The sequence below is a fragment of the Gadus chalcogrammus genome, chromosome 5, assembly GCF_026213295.1.
Source record: "Gadus chalcogrammus isolate NIFS_2021 chromosome 5, NIFS_Gcha_1.0, whole genome shotgun sequence".
Lineage (NCBI taxonomy): Eukaryota > Metazoa > Chordata > Actinopteri > Gadiformes > Gadidae > Gadus > Gadus chalcogrammus.
This window is the reverse complement of record NC_079416.1, coordinates 1,963,850-1,978,820: the sequence shown is the minus strand read 5'-3', so window position 1 is coordinate 1,978,820 and position 14,971 is coordinate 1,963,850. Positions and strand designations below refer to the sequence as shown.

The 14,971-nt window shown below is 42.4% G+C and overlaps 1 protein-coding gene across 1 annotated transcript; it reads left to right on the top strand.

Annotated features, from left to right (window-relative positions):
• The first annotated feature begins 1,013 nt into the window (after positions 1-1,013).
• Positions 1,014-2,195, top strand: LOC130383147 (cytochrome c oxidase subunit 8A, mitochondrial). The gene is made up of 2 exons (XM_056591204.1): positions 1,014-1,241; positions 1,864-2,195. The coding sequence occupies exons 1-2, from the start codon at positions 1,125-1,127 to the stop codon at positions 1,957-1,959; spliced, it is 213 nt and encodes a 70-aa protein (XP_056447179.1). The 5' UTR covers positions 1,014-1,124; the 3' UTR covers positions 1,960-2,195.
• Positions 2,196-14,971: the final 12,776 nt, after the last annotated feature.

The window sequence follows — 14,971 nt, the reverse complement described above, 5'->3', positions numbered from 1 at the left end:
GTTGGGACAAGCAAGGATACGGAGCGGGTGAAAAACTCCTTAAAAGTGTGTGTGTGTTTGTGTGTCACTCTGTTCGAGCCTGCACAAGAGTTGTGTGCGTATGTTCAGTGGGTGAGAGGTTGCGGGCGCACCGCTCAGGCTGACGGACAGCGCTGGAAGGAACTTTTATAAACGCAATATTGTTATCCCGCAGTATTCAGCCTGACAGCCCCGAAACGTTAACGGCCCACCGAGAATTCTCCCGGATTACGTGTGTGTGTGTGTGTGTGTGTGTGTGTGTGTGTGTGTGTGTGTGTGTGTGTGTGTGTGTGTGTGTGTGTGTGTGTTAGCATTTGTGCCAGGCAAACACACGGCAAACGGACAAATTAGAAATAGATTTTTGTGCGGTAGCCTATGTCCCTGCTTCTGAAATGCGCGCACATCTCCACCCACTCTTTCCATCAGCATTCCTCTGTGCGACCATCCCTGTTGCGTAATGCGGATTGCGTATGTCCTCATAGATTGTTGAAATCATATGCTGGATGCTTTATTCTTTCTATGTGTTTTTTAGTTTATGATCGGGCTATAATACTAATAAGACCACGTTGGTTATGCAATCGCGGACAAATACGATGCCCTGCAGCCGGAGCCGCAATTATTCTCTCACGCACCATGATGAAGGAACAAATGTGTGTACTAGGAACTAGGAACTAAAGTTCTCGCGTATGTTTACTGGGACCCACGCCGGCGAGAGACATCTGCATTCTGATTGGCTGGCAGTCATTTACAGCCGAAACGCTACTAGCTCATTTGCATAGAGTTTAGCTGTTTTCAACTCTCATTTACAGCTTTACAGCTTTAAAGCTATTGCTCAAGCGTTTTATCGGTCCTATCGCATTATCGCTCATGTCTAATATAAAGTTAATGGGTGTTTATCGCTCAAAACGCTTTACAGCTTTTGGTGTGAACGCACAGTAACAGAATATAAAGGTCCAGGGATTATTGTCATTTAAATTTCACTCCCTAGCACTAGGAGGCGCTAGATTATTTTCTTTTTTGTTGTTTGGCTGTGAAAACGGAACAGAAGGATACGACCTCTAGTCGAGTCGATACCGCACAAAGCGTCTCTACAACAGAACCGAATCATGTCTGGACTCGTTAAGGCTGCCGCGGCCCGTGTGGCCCCTGCAATGCGGACCGGCATCATCACCCAGCGGGCCTCCCTCTACACCCGGCCCGCTAAGGAGAAGCTCGGCACCGCCGTAAGTCAAGTTTATATCGAAACGCTCGGTCGACTAGGACGCTCCTCACAAGGTGGCGTCTTTCGCTGCACGTTTCGGGCGACGTACTTATAGACCTGTGTTTTAACCTGATCTATAACATGTTTAACCTCATCTACAATGCGTTTAAACCTAATCTGTAATATTTTTTAAGCATGTATGCCAGCTCTACGCCATTTAAAGTGAGGTAAACTACTAGGATTCCACATCAGTGTCTCTACTTCCTCCCATTTAGGTCTAACGACTGAAGCGTTATGACATTCATGCATGCAACCATGGATACATTAATTGTAGATTGACTAATGATTAGGATTGCCTTATTCTAGAAGGTATTGTATATGAAATGATTTTCTGTGCGAATGGTCCTAATAGCTTTTTTATTGGGTAAGGTTATGATTAGATATTACAATATATGTTTCATGTGCGAAAGGATTCTTGTATCAATAGGTTGTGGTACTTTCACGTGTATACATCATGTATCATCTTCTATATAATATCTCGAAGGTCAGGGATGTTATTGTGAAATATGTTTTTGTTAAACTATGCAATATACGTTACATGCTGTAATTAATAACTTTAATTGCTGTTCCTATTTGTTGTTTAGGAAACTGCCATCGGACTGGGCATGTTCTCCTTGGCCATCCTGGGACCATCTGGATGGATTCTAGCCCACTTGGAGGAATACAAGAAGAAAGAATGAGGACATTTGATTGGTGCATACAACTCCTCAATGAGTTTCCTGGGACCATGAGCAGATACATGAGTGAGAGGGCGCAGTCTGAACCTTCTCTCTACTCCTACCTCAACGGCAGTTACATTCTTCATGTTCCATTTGAATACCGTTGACTTGTTATTTGACATGTGCCCTTATAAGGGCATTCTAACAATGTTAATAAATTATATTTAAATACTGAAATCAACATCTTGCGTCTAGAAGGTTATACATTGAGGTAATGAATAACCTTGAATAACCTTTAAATATGCTTTTCAACTATTTAAGTGAAGATTTTGAAGGCCCAATTTTACCACAATGCAACTTTGTCTCATCGGCAATGAGAAGTGATTGATTTGCTTGGTAGAATTACATGACGGAGGCATAAACCAAGAGGAATAACACATAACTGCACAAATTGTAATGATACTGAAAGCTGCATTTGTTGCTGTGGAGAGTGGTCTTCCAACCAGTAAGACAGGCTGTGTTATATAATATGGTAATGGCATGTGCAAAAAAGAAAGGTGGAAATGTGGGTAAGAAAATTTAGGAGGGCCAGAAAGACGTTATCAAGCCAGATTAATGGTGGTCAAGAAGGTAAAAAAAACATGTTCTGAATTAAACGGACACCCGTTTATTAGCAGAAGGGATGCAAACAGGCGGGGGTGAAAAAGGTAAGTACATCCGAGGAATGGAGGGTGCTGTAAACCAGTGATGGAGGGCGGGGAGGGGGTTCGCGTCGGGATGGTGCACAAATGCTATGAGGACTGGAGCAAGCCTATGTAACTGGGTGCTGCTGTTCACAATATATACAATACTCATAACCGCTAACCTTTTCTATAGTTTCTAGAACTTATCATGTGCTCAGACTGCGTGCCAGTTCCAAGGGATGGGAAGTCTGACACCGAGGCGCCGATGCTCGTGTCACTTCAGCAAAGCATTCTGCGTCCGCACAGTATGTGGGAGCTTGTTCCAAAAGGAGCACTCTCTTGGTAATAAAGACACGGCTCGCCAGTGATGACGCTCACGCTTACGTGTGTTCCGGATCCCGACAACGACCGTTCACGTGCACTTGGGAAACAGCTTCGTAGTAGATATTTTGAAATGTTGTATTTGGGTTACAACAAACAAACATAAACCCATCCTTTATTATAGTTGACAGGGAGATTTTATAACCCGGATTAGAATTGTTTTATCTTTGGTTGTTGAACAGAACGATCAGTGTAAGTGTGTGGGCCAACGATAGCATGAACATTTTGCGCAGCAGTAGTACATTCATGTAGCTACTCAAGTACGTCACTTTGTGTACGGAATTGCAGGGAGTTGGATTCGGACCATGGACGATTCAGACATCGAGACGACGCTGAATTGGCATCCGATTCGCAGCATCCGATTCGGCTTGAAAACCACTTAGAATCTTCAAATCGGTCCTGATTGAAAACCACTACACCTAGACTCTTCAAATTTGGACTGTCATTATCACAGTGAGGCTATACATTATGTAAAACATAGTTTCAGATTTGTGAAACCTTTACCCTATTTGTGAAAATGCAATACAGGCTTATTTGAATGCTTTTTAGGGGTCCAGACCGCATTGCATTTTCACAAATAGGTTAAAGGTTTCACAAATCTGAAACTATGTTTTACATAATCTATAGCCTCACTGTGATAATGTAGTCCAGATCTGAAGAGTCTAGGTGTAGTGGTTTTTAATCAGGATCAGTTCTAATGCGGTCTGGACCCCTAAAAAGCATTACAATGTGCCTTTATTGCATTTTCACAAATAGGGTAAAGGTTTCACAAATCTGAAACTATGTTTTACATAATGTATAGCCTCACTGTGATAATTTAGTCCAGGGCCCCGTTTCCCGATAACGATGGATCCACGCTCGTACGAACATTCTCACGATGGATCTTGCGATCCATCGTCAATTTCTTTGGAGCGTTTCCCGAAACTCCTCTTAACGTGAACGCGCATTCGCTGCACCCACGACGTCGTAGGATTGTAACTGTCTACTGACACGGTGCTGAAATGGGCTCCGTAGGAGGGGGAGACGCAGGAATGTCGCAGGAAAATTGTGTTAAAAAGGGTTAAAATATATCCCCATCAAGGACAACAGCAGAGTAGCCTACGAAAAAAATAGACTGCAATTATATGAATGCTAAAGACATTAAAACACAATTGATTAGGCTTAAACCGACATATATCAGTCCTAATCCTGAATGCACTGTGCGATTCACGGCATTTTCCCCCCTTAAATAATTCCTCTTCACACCTGTGAATAACCCGGGAGACGTCCATGATGAGGAATACAACGAAGCCCACCGTCTGGCCCGGTGCATCGTTGAGCGCACGATCGGGAGGTGGAAGTTGCGCTTTAGATGCCTTCACAAGTCAGGCGGAGAGCTCCAGTTTTCTCCGGCCAAGTCATGCGCCGTGATATGTGTGACGGCTATGTTGCACAACATTGCAGCTAAGGCTGGGGTGGCATTGCTTGAACCGGAGGACGTTGAGGACGATGACGATGAGGAAGATCGGTGTGAGGACGGCCTCCCTCATAACTACGCGGCTGGTTTTCATGCGCGTCGAATAGTGATTGAGACTTTTTTTTAACCCCCTCCACCCTCCCTCATGTCACTAAACATTCCCGTCAACGTGACCAATCCCCACCATATCCCAGCCTTTTGCCTGCTCCTTTGCTTGTTTTTTATAATTGATTTTATTTCTTTATTTTCTTATTTTTTTTAATTTCTTTTATTTCGTTATTTTTTATTTTTTTTGATTTGTTTAATTTAATTTATTTTAGTAGCCTATGTCAGTCTGCAAAAATCCCCCCACTTTCTCTCACACATTTTGAGTGCCCTGCCTGCAAACATTTTCTGGACTGTCCCGTTTTATTTTGGCCATTTGAACATCTTTATTTATAAATTAATTAATAATCTTTATTAATTACCAAACTAAGAACATAAAGGCGCAATGCGTTTTAATAAAACGCATCCAATAGACGGAATGTCCGATGGTGTCGCCACTGAGGCTATAGCTGACGATGCTCTTAGCGTCCTACGAGTACCTACGAGCACCCCTGGAGTACTCGTTAGCTACGAGCGTTTTCAAGACGTTCGTTCCCCACGATGCTTTCGGGAAACGCGTTGAAAACTCTACGATGCCCTTTCGACGCACTTCACGATCCACTTAGGCTAACGACGCTTTCGGGAAATGGGGCCCAGATTTGAAGAGTCTAGGTGTAGTGGTTTTCAATCAGGACCGATTTAAAGTGGACCAGCTGCTGAATCGGATGCTGCGATTCGGATGCCAACTTCAGCGTCGTGACATCGAGAGGGTATGCTGTCGCTGTCGCCAGTCCCCGCAGGAGAGTTGTCATAGCCAGATGCTGTGCGGAAGATAGGGACACATTTATGTTTACGTGTCAATGTTTCAAAATAAGCATTGTAAATAAATATTATTGTGTATGATTTTAAAATGCTAGAAAATTATTATTTTGGATATTGAAAAAAATGCAAGTGACAATTATGGAAGCATATATGTAGCAACATTCATTGACAATTCATTATGCAATTTTATAATGTAATTTGTAAATGCGTTATTCAAAGTGTATTATATGCAAAGGGATAATGTAATCCTCAATTAAATTTGCAAAAGTTATAACAATAAAAATAGAATAACATTTGGTCAAATTCTTGAGTTCCTTTATTCAAATTGAAAAGCTATAGCGTCCCCGTGATTGCAATCCACTTCGCCACGCTCCGTGTGTTGTGATATTCAAATGCATCAATCCGCAAAACGCTTTGCAAAAGATTTGGCAAAACGTTTTGCAAAACGTAATCCAAAACGTTTTCCAAAAAGTCAATATGCAAAGTGGCAAATGTATCAGCCAATCAGTGTCTGGGCGGGAACTACGTCACTTGCTCGTAATTTCCTTGTTCACGTTCGTATGTGTCTTGTATTGAACATGTATTGTTTTTGTATTGAACGTGTATTGTTTGTTGTATTGAACATGTATTGTTTGTTGTATTGAACATGTATTGTAAGGTTTCTTACATTACACCTCTAGTCAAGCAAACCAATATTTTATTATAAACCTTATACGGGCAATTGCCCTGTCGCTAGCTTAGCCACTTTTGAGAGTTTAACATGGTTTTAAACTCAAGAACTCACGTGACGTCTTAAGCCCCATTGCTGTGTCATATGTACTTGTGGTTTAATCTGCAGCTGCGTTTTACCTTGATCTCAATTGCTGTGTCTTCAGAGAAATTCACATTAGACACTAGAGGGCGTATTTTGTGCGTGTTATGGTACGAACACACCAAACGCGTAACCCGCGTAAGATTTACGTGCGTAACGCAGCTAAAATGTTGCTTGACCATTTTGTGTCAAAAATGGTCCTACGCAGCTACGCGCCTATGCTCCTACGCGCCTAGATGAGTCCATGTCCATGCAAGTTAACGGAGCGTTCCCTCTTCGTCATAACTATCAAACCAAACATCCTTCACATTCACCGAGCGAACATTACGAAAGTAAAATGCACATTTCTCGCTAAAAATGTTTCCATTTTGGCGTAACGTAATGGCGTAACATAGTTACGCCATTACGCATTTAATGGCGTAACTATGTTACTATTTCCACCCAGAATAAAGAAAGCTGTCGGCCGTGGCTGCGCTGGAGTCCGAGGTAGGAAACCCAAACGCCGCCGTGTTTGGGTGATAGAGTTTAGATCGGGTTAGATTAAATAATCTCGGATATAAATAACAATAATCGGGTTAAATAACTTCACATGGTGTGTCTGGTGTGTTTCCAGCATTCGTAGTGTTGATCAGCAGATATATAGTCCGCCAAGACGTTGAGGTTGCTTAACAACCAGAGACTCTGTCCATGCAAGTGAACGGAGCGTTCCCTCTTCGTCATAACTATCAAACCAAACATCCTTCACATTCACCGAGCGAACATTATGAAAGTAAAATGCACATTTCTCGCTAAAAATGTTTCCATAAACGCATTTAATGGCCTAACTATGTTACTATTTCCACACAGAATAAAGAAAGATGTCGGCCGTATGCTTCTGTCCAAGCTCACTACTCTCTGCCAGTGACGTTGGGTCAAGCTCAACGCTGATTGGGCAACGCGGCTAATCGTCATGCGTAGGAGCGTAAAAAGTTCAATTTTTTGAACTCCGCGCGTATATATACGCAGCTCATACGCGGCTAAAATGTTGCTTTAGCGCATGTAACGCATCTACGCAGCTCATACGCGCGTAAACCAATGGTTCCCTATTGAAAAATTGCCGATTTTATACGCGTCGTACCCGGGTAACGCGGTTGGTGTGGCCGTACCTTTAGTCTAATCTCGACACTGACGTGGTTTTAGAGGAGACTAAACCAGTTTCCAGGATGAAACAAGGCTCCATCAGAACCGACACACACACACAGAATTAGTTTTATGAATTATTATTAATAGGTATGATACATTTACACTTATTACACCAGATAGGCCTTCAGTACAATACAGGCTACAATATAGAAGTTGCTTAAAGTGCCCAACTCTACAAAGAACAGATTATTTGTCTGTAAAAAAATAAATGAACGCACAGAGGATCGTACCATTCAACGAAACCTAAAAAGGTCAATGCTTAACTGAAAATGGTTAGCAATGACAAGTAATTGATTGACGTAGGTGAGGGCAGATTCCAGACTCAGATTTCCACAAAAAGTAGCCGAGATTAGGCTATTTCATGATTAGCGTTTTTATTTATTATAGTTTTATTAGGCCTATATTAAAGTTCACTTTACATTCCCATTAAGTTTTTGTTGGTAATTATAGCACAAAATGCATCCACCATCTGCTGGGGTATACGAGAAATCAGAGTACTTCCGCTTTCCAAGCAGTTTAGTTTTAGGTCAGCTAGAAATCAGCTGATCCTGTACGAGTCGTTACACAGCAATCACGTTCAACCTCGTGCGCAGCTGCGTGTTAAACTCCAAAACCGCCGGAGTACGGTTTAAAAGCGCAGCAATGCTAACTGACAGAGCAATTGGCCCCATTATTTTATTAGCTAAATGGCATATTCATAAATGTAAATACTTGAATCAGAAACCGCTTTTTGTTGTGTTTGAGAATGAAACCAGGCAATAGGAATGGGAAAGCTATTAAACACTTATTAAATACAGACACACTATTTTTTGTGTCTGTATTTTGTATGTCTGCCATTTCTGTACCCCCTGGCTGTAATGCTAATTGTCAATAAAATGTATATAAAAAAAAAAAAACTTTTGTATGTGTCAGGTCAATGGTCACCAATGGAGGAGATTATTGATGCGTCCGAAGTTTGGCCGATGATGTGGAGAACAATCGTGTTGAAGACACAGATGCAGTTGATAGAGGGTGTTGTCACGGCTTTCAAGCATGCAAATTATTGAAACCTTACGCCCCGTGCCCACTACATGCGTCCGTCGACTGATCCCCATTGACTTTCAATGGGGACGGACGTGATATGCATTGTGGATCCGTCCGTTCCGTTGGAGCCGTCGGCTCCGTCAAAAAGTTGAAAAATGTTCAACTTTTTCGGCAGCGACGGATCCGTCATCCAATCAGATCGCGTATGCAAATTTAAGCACTGTGACGCGACTCGGGCTCTGACGATACTGGAAAGCGGGAAAGCGGGTCATCTTGCATCGCAACCATGGACATAATAAAGGATGGACCACGGACTGGAAAATGGCCGCCCATTCATTCCTATACAAACTGCTCAGTGGCACAGGGTAACATACAGGAGCGATTTGCTTCCGCGTTATGGGGCCAAGACACGTGGCCTAGTCTGTGACGTACCGGATGCAGAAATATAGAACTGATACCGTAATGCACCGCTTCTTTGTCTATGGATCTTTTGAATAAATGGATCAATGCATGATGAATCACAATGATCGCAAACAGAGGACCGTGAGAGTTATTGAGCAGCAGATGAACCAGTCCAAAAATCGGACACGTTAGCGGAGCACTGAACTAGGCCCTCTCGAATGCCATTTGTTTCACTACGACTCCTTTCAGCTGCACACCCCTCTTCCCCAGCGAGATAACGGCTAATAAAACGCTTGAGGTGGTGTTTTGGAAAGAAAAAACTTTGATTGATATCCAGATTGATGATATCAATCCTTTGATTGATATCCAGACATTTTTTGCGGAGACACAATCCTGTTCCCCACTTGTATTGGAGTGGACGGCGATATCTACTTCTGGGCCACATGAAATGACGGACCCCCGTCCACAGCCAGCTTAAACAGCTACAATACCAGGCTTGGCCTCTGAGCACTGGTGGATTGCGGAAGTATGCGCCTATCATGGGGGCCTGATCGCAACAAGCAGGAAGAAGCGGGAAGAACCCGGCGAAGCGATTTGATTGGCTGACGGATGCCTCTGCAAAGACTACTCCCCAGCCACGCCTTCCCACGTCCTTTGACTGACTGGTGCAGTGGGCACGAGGCGCAGAGACCGTGGAGATACCCTTGGAGGCAATAGGAAGTGACGTAATTCCCGCCCATACGCTGATTGGCTGATACGTTTGCCACTTTGCATATTGACTTTTTGGAAATCGTTTTGGATTACGTTTTGGAAAACGTTTTGCAAAACGTTTTGCCAAATCTTTTGCAAAGCGTTTTGCGGATTGAAATGCCAATTGAATATCGCAACACACGGATCTTGGCGAAGTGGATTGCAATCACGGGGACGCTATAGCTTTTCAATTTGAATAAAGGAACTCAAAGAATTTGACAAAATGTTATTCTATTTTTATTTTTATAACTTTTGCAAATTTAATTGAGGATTCGTTGTCAATTTGCATATTAAATTACACTTTGAATAACGTTTTTACAAATTACATTATAAAATTGCATAATGAATTGTCAATTGCATAATGTAATGACTTATTGAATTGCAAATTGCATTGCCATTTGAATTTTGCTACATGTATGCTTCCATTGACAATCCTTCATGGTTTTGTTTTTTGCCTTACGGCTATTGAGTAGCATCTCCTTGATGGTTCTTTGGATTTCCTCGTGACACTTGTACCCGCACAAGTTTGGATGTGGGTAGTGGCTGTATCGGGGCAAGCAGGCCGAGCCATCCTGGTTCATCGAGCCTCGTAACTATAACCAGAGACGGACAGAGTACACAGCTTCCTTGAGTAAAAGTACAGATACCCCTTGCTAAATTTTAAGTATCAAGAATACAAGAGTACATTTTCTAAATATTGCATTACTACTGCCACAGTGCGTACATTTATGTAAAGAAACGTCCTACATGGAGTTATGAAAATGTTAATAACTTGGAGAATGTAAAAGTAATTGAAAGTAAAATCAAGTCATTTTCATATTTTTACCATGTTGCTTTATTTAACATTTCTCACTTGCCCACAAGGCAATAGCACAATAGTATACAGTATAACAGTATACTCAAGAACATAAAAACAATTGCTCAGCTTACTTAAATATAGTATCAGAAAAGAAAATTCAGCTAACAATGGTATGTGAGTTTCTCAGTTTCTTCATCAATCAAATCAACAATCGTCTCTCATCTAAATCTGACCATGGAGTTGACTTTGGAGGAAAGTGAAGATGATTGCTGATAGGCTGAAGGCTGTCCTAATCAGTGACACCTGCACAATCCAATAACGTTTGAGAGGGAAACAACAAATTTACGGTTTCCGAGATTTTTCTTTTCTCCTTTTTTTTTCTTTTTTTTAGAAGAAGTAACGGGTACTCACGGTTATGGATAGAAATGTAACAGAGAAGAGTACAATATTTGCCTCTCAATTTACCTGAGTAAAGTCATGAGTACTCCCCAAAAATGATACTCGAGTAAAGTACAGGGGTATCATTTATAAAACTGTGCGTGGGATCGTTACTAAAAGTGTACGTACGCCCAAAAGCCAAGTTTTGCGTGCGCCAAAAAATATTCAGATTTATAAAACCCTGCGTACGCACACCGTACGCAATCTTTGCTTTATAAATCACATACTGCCTACAAGTGTGCGCAGCGGAAACAGCTTCACGTTCCGCCTTGCACACGCCCCTTTTTAACCATAAATGGTCAATGCAAATGACCTCATGAATGCGATCTGCATATAAAACAGACTCAGATGCAAGTATTATGTCTTGTCGGAAACAATGGCAGAAGTACTGAGAAAAGTAAAAAAGCGAAATTTCACGGAGGTTGAAGTGGAGACACTTGTGGGTGAGATGGAGGCCCGAAAAGTAGTTTTGTTCGGCGGTCACGGGATTGAGATCGCCAACAACAAAAAGCAGAGTGAGTGGCAACATGTTGCTGCAGCAGTGAACTCTGTCAGTAGCACGGAGCGCACAGTCCCAGAATTAAAAAATAAGGGGTCTGACATAAAGTTACATATTTTTATGTAGCCTACCAATAAATCGTTATGGTCCCTAAAGACCCTCTCCCTCCGAATCCTGCCATTTGCATGGTCCGCCAGAAGTGCCATATGGTACAGCATTACCACGGCGCTCACCTCTGTATTTATAGGGTTAAGGTAATAAGACTGACCGAGAACACCTTGGATAATCAGTTTGTAATCACCCACGTAAAATGTTCTTGAACATAACCCCTTTTTAATGCCTGATTTGTCATGAAAAGCATCAAGAGTAACGGACAACGATTGTGATGAGGAGTGTGGCTTGGTTTTGCACACTTGGGATTTAATTTACATTTGATTATGTGTTTACAGTGTCACATAAAAATATTATGTTATTGACACATGTTTGACACATGCTTTATTCCATGCAGTCGCGCCGTCAGTGGACAGTATGGAGTGACGGGATTAAATATAGAGATTTTTTATTTTATTTCTGTTCTAAGGGGATGTTTCTGGAGCTATAACTGAGAAATAACGCAGTTGACTTAAATTATTCTGATTACATCGATTTAACGCATGATACGGGTTGAAATTAAATTTATGAAGGGCGATGACAAAACATAATCGTTCTTCTCACTCTACAATTCTTCTGTCTGACTTCAGTTCACCACCACACCATCTGTGTCGCCAATTCTCCTTTTCCTCCAAACCATGCGTACTCATGGGTCAGAGTTTGCTTAGGGCTGCGCACATTCTCCCGTCAAGTTGGTTTTTATAGATCACAACCTTGGCGTGGAAAGTCACGTACGCCAATTTCAGCCCCGTTTTGTGCATACGCAACGGTTATAAATGAGACCCCAGATCCCTCAAAATTGTACTTAAGTACTGTACTCAAGTAAATGTACTCCGTTACTGTCCGGCTCTGACTATAACTTTTTAACAAACGTATTTACAAGCGGGAAACTACACCAAAGGTATAATATGGCTAAAGCTATAATGGAGGTTGACGTCTCGTAACAGTTCTGTTACCGCTCTCGTGCAGGGTTCTGCATTATATGGCCAGCCGGACATATCACATGATATAGGCTAAACTCTGAAAATCAGAGGCATTTGAATACAAGCTATGATCTAATGATTCTGTGATTTAGCCTGTATCTGGGGGACGAGATCGAACAGCAAAACAACCATGGAAACAAAGGTGTTTGGTAGCGAGTACTCTTACACAAAGTGTAAAACACAAAGAAAGTAAGCAAGCTAGAAACATACAGGGCTCACAACAAAACGGTCGAGCAAACACATTTTTACAGAGACTATCAACATCAAGAAGGCCACGAGGACTTTGCCGAGGAAACTTCTAACAGAATAATACCAACATCAGCATTGATCGCAGTGGTGCCAATTGAAGTTTGCTATTGCAAAAAAAATGCAGGCTGTAAAGCTTGATACAAATGAATATCACTTACCTCAAAATGGTACCCAGTTTTCTCTGTCCATCCCCCAGGATCTATCCTTTGTGCAAGATCTCTGTATTGTGCAATCAATCAGAAAGAAACAGTAAACCCCTGATGCACTCACTATCATCTCGTCTTTATGATGGCATATGAATGTGACTGTCTTAGCGTAAGGTCCACATGGACCTGACCTTATAACATAAAGCAGGGGTGTCAAACATATGGTCCAGGGTTGAAACCACCCCTTTACATCATTTCATGCGGCCTGATCTCAAACGCTTGAATAATAATTGCAGCTCTGTGGCCTGCTTGAAATCAGTTTTAATGATTCACAAAATAATAATTGCAATTCCGCAACACAACTCAGGCAGGTCGGCATGCACGGCATGTCACTATTGAACTCAACTATGGTGCAAAACGGAACCGTTTAGCGACAGGAAAGGAAGACGAGATGAAGTGGTGAGGAAGTTAGAACACAGACTTATTGGGACTGTGATTGATATGGCCAGAAACCAGACAGTTTATGGTCACGCATGTAGACGAGACGAGGCATGGCGGCCCTCTGAGGAAAACCATAGTGCTCATGTGGCCGTGCTAAAAATTAGTTTGACACCCCAGAAATAAAGGAACTGAACCACTGAACTGAGTCTATAATGCAAATGTGGTTTTCATTTTGTTGTTGGGCAGTGCTTCTCTCGTCCCCTGTACTATCAAGGACAAAGGTTTACTGGCAATTTCATAATCGAATGAGCTTAATACAAAGAGGCAAACCAGACATTTTTCCACAAATGGTAAAACTGGGTGTTTGTGAGTCTTCCTTCTATGTAAAATGAGCAGCAGACTGACTGATATCTGTGTAGCATTAAAAGACAGAATAACCTATTCCGTCTTTTAATGCTACACAACCATATCTCTATTGAGGTTATTAGGTACCAGATAGAAGTTTTTTTATTGAAACATGCAGTTTTTTTCTCTAAACAACCATGTAATGCAGGAGTAGATTGTCTTCTCCTGCATTACCCGGTATGTTGGCCGTCTAGGACTATAGGCTGTTAAATGAAACAGAAACAAGAAATATATAAAATGTTGGTATCAAGAAATCCAACATCCTGGCCTATGAAGCACACAACGGTCACTGAAACATACTGGTCAGGGTGAGTAAATAGCAGAATTTGAGGATAAAGGATCTCTTATTAAAGGTTTAACCTCACAGTTGTACCTTTTGTGGCATGTTGGAGAGAGCTTTATAAGTATTGTCGTGTGTGATGGAGATTTGATATGTAGACTTTTTGTTGGGTTCATCGAAGCAAGGGAACGACTTGCGGGCATCCGTAGGCTCGTGATCGGTCGCTGCAATCTTTCTAATACACAAAATAAAAAATAAAAAGGTCTTACTGGTACGTGGTAAGGCAATAAAATAGGGATCATGCCATTCTGGATAGTCACACGATTCACACTCAACATATGATTAGCACTTTAGTAGAATTGATTTCAGTTCACCGCGTGTGGTGTACCTGCTTCATTACCAGGTATGTAAGATAACCATATTTATATATTTTTGTAGCATATCTGTTACTACTTTGATGACTTTTAGCCTATTGTGCTGAGTTGTCAAATGTATATCAATGAACTTACTTGACAATCCCATCTTCTGTATAGATGACCCTGTAGAACCCAACCACCGACCCATTGAGCCATCCACGAAAGTCCAGGCTAAGGATGTACATCTCCCCTGGACCAGTGGCGGGCAGCTCCTCTGTGGCCTCCACTGGGTCACCAGCTGCAGCCTTGGGACTGCTGTGACAAATGTCTCCCGCATGTGGAGCCACAGGTGGCGGGTGGGCCGGCTCACCTCCAGATGGATTGCCACGCTCCCCTGGTAGACGTCCGTGATCAGGTCGGGCAGCAGATGGAGGTCGTAATGCACAGGCTTCACATAATCAGGGAGACGGAAATCCCCCCAGCCACCGCTGGAGTCATTCCAGGGCGTGCATGGTCCCCTTTGGACGGGTGGCGGTACAGGCCCGGTGGTGGGCTCTGGAGGCTCTGCGCTGGGGTCGATTACAGAGCACGGGGGGCGGCTGAGACCCACACCCAGACCCACAGCCACGGCAGAAGCCACGACAGCTAGGCAGATGAAGGCTACATGCTTACCACGAATACAGTGGGGCTTGA

What these genes read in the sequence shown, in the direction of transcription:
- LOC130383147 (XM_056591204.1), top strand. Translation starts at nt 1,125, where the DNA reads ATGTCTGGACTCGTTAAGGCTGCCGCGGCCCGTGTGGCCCCTGCAATG. An exon ending in AGGAGAAGCTCGGCACCGCC is followed by an intron (nt 1,242 to 1,863) that starts GTAAGTCAAGTT and finishes TTTGTTGTTTAG; the next exon opens with GAAACTGCCATCGGACTGGG.